Genomic DNA, 6,000 nt, shown 5'->3' with positions numbered 1-6,000 from the left:
CTTAGAGCTGAATTCTGTAAAATTGTAATTTGCAATGTCACTCAAGATGTCGATTGTATGTGTAAATATTTTAGCAATGAATTAAAAAATATTATCATTAGTAAAAATATTATTATTATTATTATTATTATTATTATTATTATTATTATTATTGTATCCTTCTACTGTACAAAAAATATATCTCATTGTATATATATATATATATATATATATGTAAATACTCAGTATGATAATTAACCTTGTCCTTGTCATTATTATTATTATTTCGCTTTCATGTTGTTGTTGTGACTGTTCGAATATCAGACATGTAATTTACATTCTCGGAAAAAAAAAAAAAAACGTCAGCCCTACCTTCAACCCTATGGTTTCTCTCATTCTTTAATGAAATATCCTTATCAGATATCACTTTTTCACTTTTTTTACATGAAGAAGGCATAAATTAGTTGAATGATGAAGTTTATAGCAACGCCTATGATATTTTACGTTTGGCTCTCCATTTCTTCAGTTTCTCCTTCCACTCTGATTGTGCAGACATTCTCAGTGGACAGGAATCAACGTAAAAACAAAAGATCATAATATTCCAAAATGATTCCAAAGTAGTTGAGAAAGTGACTTGTAGATGTATCTTAAAGAAGCAATCATTCGTAACTTTCACTTTATTTTACTCAGAGTGAATAACAACTTGAATTCTCAGGAGGCATTAACATAGGAAATATGCCCAGATCTGGTCGTTGGCCGAGTGAAGAGTGTCACCGGTTTGGTTTAGTATCCCCTCTATTACGAATTTTTTGTGTTTAGGTTGGCTGACGATATTCGTCAAAAGGTACGATACCACTGCTCTGTTTAATAATAAGAGGCCTAAAGGGGCTTAAATTTTTTTTTTTTTTTTTTTAGAGAGAGGTACAAGATTATCGTGCCTTTGCCCTTAAATGAATACTAAAATGCAGTATAAGTTTACAACCTTTAAAAGTATGAAAACTTTTGAAACTTTTAAGTTTCTTTCTATATTTGGCTATACAATATTGATGGATCCATAAATACCTCATTTTTAATATCCTCCTCCTCCTCCGCATCATCATCATCAGCGATTCTAGCAGGGATTTAAGCCCCCACAACCTTCCAAGTATCCTTGGATGTCGAATTCCGAGGATAAGGTGGTTAGCCCTATGTTAATCCGTATTCTTTTGTCTGTAAATTAGGTGTGTTGTACTGGGCGGATTCCTGGTTTCGAGACTAAAAACCCTGCTATCTCCGTATTTTTCAACTGGGGTGAGTCAGCCGACTCACCCCAGTTGAAAAACTCAGATAAAGTTTGTTAGCGTCCTAGACGGGATTGGAACCCAAGTCTTTCCACCCAAAGTCTATACCGACTAAGCTACGGAGAGAGATGCTACTTTTAATATCTTACTTACCCAAACATTAATTATTATCATACATTAGTAATTAAGAAGTTTATTTTGTCTTTCTTGTAAAATCCCTCTAATCACACAATTTTTGCTAATTGTACTATTTGTATCTAGACATTTTTATCAATTATGTGCTATCATTTATAATATCAATTGATAAAAGCATAGTAAAAAGACTTCCGCTTTCGTCATAGATTACTAGAAAATAGGCATCATGCGTATCTAACCGGGAAATAAGATGTGAATGATGATAACGCACCCAAGCATGAGCATTGCGTTTTGTACTTTTTTTGTGCCTCATCGTAAAATAGAGTTTTCACAACTGCTGCTAAAAATGTATGAGGGGTTAAATTACCATTTACTCCTGTACTGCCTTTAGGGGAGGATTCTTCGAAGTATTTACTTGGAAAGACCTGCGTTCGAATCCCATCTATGAGGAGAATAAACTTTATTCATCTCATAGCAAGAAAAACCGACCTGGGAACACACGTAATTAATTCACACAATACGCCTATTTAGACATAAGTCATTTTATGCTCAAATTATGTTTACGAAAACCAATCGAGGTAGGTTGTGGGGTGTAAGTATTGTGGATAATAATTATTAGTGTTTCGATCAGGGTTGGTTCCCAGAAATAATCCTGGATCCCAGCTGTCTCACAGCATCCTGGATCCTGGATTTTGATCCTGGATCCCAGCTGTTAAAGACCCGCAACTCAACTGTGGCACATGAAAATGTGTATTCAGTTCAGAGTCTGCAATGTTATGCAGCTCATATCATGTAACTTGTTATCATTCTTATACTTCTATTACACACAATTACTGATTTATCAGTGCTCATCTTAGCTCATGTAACCAGCACATAGAAGATGACGTCGGTAAGAAAGAAATGGCTGCTTTGGATAGGCATAGGCGAGTTTGGTGTTATTCCTTTTATTCCTTTCAGTTATTCAATAATTTAAACACATAATAATATAAAATATTCCAGGACTACTGTAGCTAATAGTTGTTCTTAATGTTAATTCCCCCAAACTCCTTTTACATCATCCCGCTGATTGTTACTCTACTGTTACCGAGACCACTTGCTATGAAATATTCTTAAAAAGAAATACTAAAGCTTCTTGTTGTGTATGTTTTAATCTAATCCATGTTAACGCTAACTTAGAAATGTTAATTGTTTATTGTCACCTACCTTAATTTAATCTCGAGACGTTCAGATAAAGTGAGAATTGCTCCTCCTCCTCCTCTCCTTGCGTGCATTCGGCCTAGCGGCCCGTTATTACGTTCGTATTAAACATGGCCTATTACGATTTGAAACCGTGACAGTCTTGAGGATAAGGTGGTTAGCCCTATGCTTCTCGGTATGTTCTATGTCTGTAGACACGTGCGTTCAAGGGGGGAGGGAAGTTTGCCTGGTCTTGGGGACGAAAAACCCGAGTTTTCGGGTGAAAAAAAAAAAGAAAAAACCTACCTCCGTATGAGACCGGTTATCTCACTTTTAGTGAAAGAGACCAGATAAAAATTCCTCACGGCTTGGACGGAAATCGAACACACATCTTTCCGACCAAAAGGCTTCGTCTACCGGCTGAGCTACGGATTCGCGTGAGAATTGCTAGTAATAATTAATTCCAAATATGTTATGGACTAGAATAGAGGCTACCAAAATATCTCTCTTTAGCTTTATATGAAGCATCATAACTTCAGTTTTCTGGTGGGCACGAAATTTACAGTCACAAAATAGACTTAATAGGCGTTGTTTGTTTGTTTGTGTGTATGTAGATGGTGGATTGAGTACTTTAAACGATATGTTGCATAGAATGGAGTACCTTCAATGATGAGTTTTTGTAGTCAGGTAATCACAATAACTGGACTCAACACTTTTGATGAAACTTTCAAGTTAAAAAAAAAACGTATTTTCATGCAAGTTTATTTGCTTTTGTCTTCTTCTTCTCTTCTTCCTAACATGGATTTTAGGAAGGTGGTCTGTTTCAGTCCCATGCCATCTCTTTCTTGATCTTCCGATTCTTTTTTCCACTTATTTTATATCTGTATAATATTTTCGATAGTCTGCTGTTGTCCATTCGATTTAAATGTTCTATCCATTTTTGTTTATACTATCTTATGTATTAATTGCATTAATTGGTTTTATATTCAGAGATTGTAAAATTTCTTCATTTGTTTTATGGCCCCACTTGGTATATTCCGCTTTTTTTACTGAGAAATTTTATTTCTGCTGTTTGAATTTTTCATCTTTCCTTTTAATGGTCCATGTTTCTTTTTCGTCTAGTAGAATTAGTTTTGACAAGACATTATATAGTCTGATTCTGGTGTGGTTTTGTACTAGAGATGGCTTAAATATATTATTTATTCTGCCATTTACTTTGACAAAGTTTGATATTTTAATGTCTCCTCTACATGAGCAAATGAAAAGATTAGTTTCAACTAAAAACACTTAGTTTCAAGGTACAATGTCGTCGTTGTATTTTATTTGAAGAAATACCACAAACCTTTTGTGCTTCTTTCTGTGTAATAAAACTGTTTTTCTAATTTCAAAGACTTTATTTTATATGTTGTTTATCCTACTCGCAGGATAACTACAAAAGTCGACAGTTTAATATCTAGTTCACGCATGCGTGTACGTTCACGAATTACATAAACTTGTCTGGACTGAAACGTCATGAAAGCGGAAAACAGAGACCAATAGCTTTCTCTGAATGTGTTTCTTTCAAACCTCAACGATCTCCAGAAGATATAAACCTAAATAAAGTCTCTTAATATTGTTTTTAAGGTTAAAACTGTAAAGTAACGGTCTACTAAGACATGCTAGTAGATAATTCAAAGTTGAGTCAAAATTTCATTCTACAGTTCGTTGAAGAGGAAAAATTATACTCTTTCATGTAATAGTGTGATCTTTGCACATTAGTAGGACAAAGCGTATTACATATATTGGAAACAAGAAAAGAGCAGAGAACTGTTCATTGAGGACTATCCAATCAATAAAGGGTTCTATACCCATTCTTCTCCCCTTCTTCAATTTAAGAAATGGAAAGGAAATTTTTTGAAGGAATAACACTTACAAAGAAAAACAAAAAAGCTGCTTTGGATTATTTTCTTCGAGTAAAAGAAAAGAAGTTAAAGGATCGTTTTTGGAAAAGCAGCGCAAATGATGCTGATAATATAAGTTTTTATTTAACTGAGATAGTTATTTATTTTTATTTATTTATTTAATTATTTGATCTGAGTTAGAGACAATTGTCATACAAAATTTATTATATTATATACTGTGTTGTGTATTATGGCACTGTCCTAATAACTGCCGCTATACTGCGCGGTATAGACAATACAACAACAGTAAAAGTTGAACAAGGTTATGCTGAACATATTGACACATGAAGGGATGTACTTGATCAGCCCTAAGGGATAGCTACTTTGTAGCATTCATTGTACGAGCTACAGGAAGCATCACATATTCTTTTCTGTTTCTACAAGACGATCACATTGTTCTGATTTCTCCCTGTAGGTTTTCATTTAGCGTCCACCCGGCATAGCTGGAAACGACATTCTTCCGAAAAGACAATTTTTTCTAATATTGAATTGTTCCAGACGTCTTTCAGGATATGTAATCATCGATGATTACCACTAATCATTGATCCCTTGACTGGGCGTCTGCTTTGGAGGCCCATACACAAACAGAGTTTGGATTGTGGTCTGGGAAACATCACCTTTTATTACCTGGTAAGCAGTTTCACACTTTTTCAACTATGGATTTGCCCTAGGCGGAATAATCTGAGTTCACGAGCATTAATAAGGCGTGAAGCATTGTCCCGCCTAGGGTATTTCCGTAGTCGAAAAACTGCTGTAGTTAAAAGGTTCCACTTTTGGATCACCCTAACTACAGTATTCCATGAACAGACTATAATAGTAATAGATTCCTGGATACTGCTAATCTTCAACAGGTGCTCTAAAATCATGCCTTTTTTTTATAAGTCAGTCGGATCACATTTCTGTTGTCCATTTCAGTGAGCAACTTCGAATGAACAATAATTTAGAAGCCTGTATTATCATGTTTAATGCTATTACATGCCTCATGACTGGGTGAAATCACCGATCATGAAATAACGGTGTGGTGATGACATTTTAACTTGTATTTGTATTGAGGAAAAACTTACATAAAATTTTGAGAAGTTTATCTGTCAAATTTTAAGCTTTTTATATTGTGAAATTAAATTCATGTTTGCGGGAGTGAAAGTGTACGCTGTAATTTTTAAATTTTTTTCTGTATCGGCTACATCGTATTTCAAATACTAGAAAAAATCAACATTTCTCTTAAAAATCGATTGTCATCATATCACTAGTATATCGTGGCGGTTTCCTACCTTTTTGACTCATTAACTCCTTTCAACGTAATCTTTTTTTTGCGAACCATTATGTAGACATTTTTTGAAATCGAATAATAGTTCTGAATTTTAATTATGAAATATTTCCAGTACTACGTTTTTATAAGCGATATTGCATAATAATATAAAATTATTATTCAGTAACTTGTATACGTAACAATGATCTTTAAGAATGAAAAAAAAAATGGCAAATATGTT

At 34.1% G+C, this 6,000-nt stretch overlaps 1 protein-coding gene across 1 annotated transcript in view; it reads left to right on the top strand.

Annotated features, from left to right (window-relative positions):
* The first annotated feature begins 4,447 nt into the window (after positions 1–4,447).
* LOC150099039 (glucose dehydrogenase [FAD, quinone]-like) overlaps positions 4,448–6,000 on the top strand; it is a 67,889-nt gene continuing 66,336 nt past the window's right edge. Inside the window, exon 1 of the mRNA XM_090405798.1 lies at positions 4,448–4,586. Coding sequence (XP_090261924.1) covers positions 4,448–4,586 — 139 coding nt within the window. The remainder of the gene's footprint in view (positions 4,587–6,000) is intronic.

This window comes from Typopeltis vanoorti, chromosome 15 (assembly GCF_054136105.1).
Source record: "Typopeltis vanoorti isolate ZY-2024b chromosome 15, IOZ_Tvanoo_1.0, whole genome shotgun sequence".
Classification (NCBI taxonomy): domain Eukaryota; kingdom Metazoa; phylum Arthropoda; class Arachnida; order Uropygi; family Thelyphonidae; genus Typopeltis; species Typopeltis vanoorti.
Note: the sequence above shows the minus strand (reverse complement) of the source record. Positions and strands in the feature narration are given on the sequence as shown.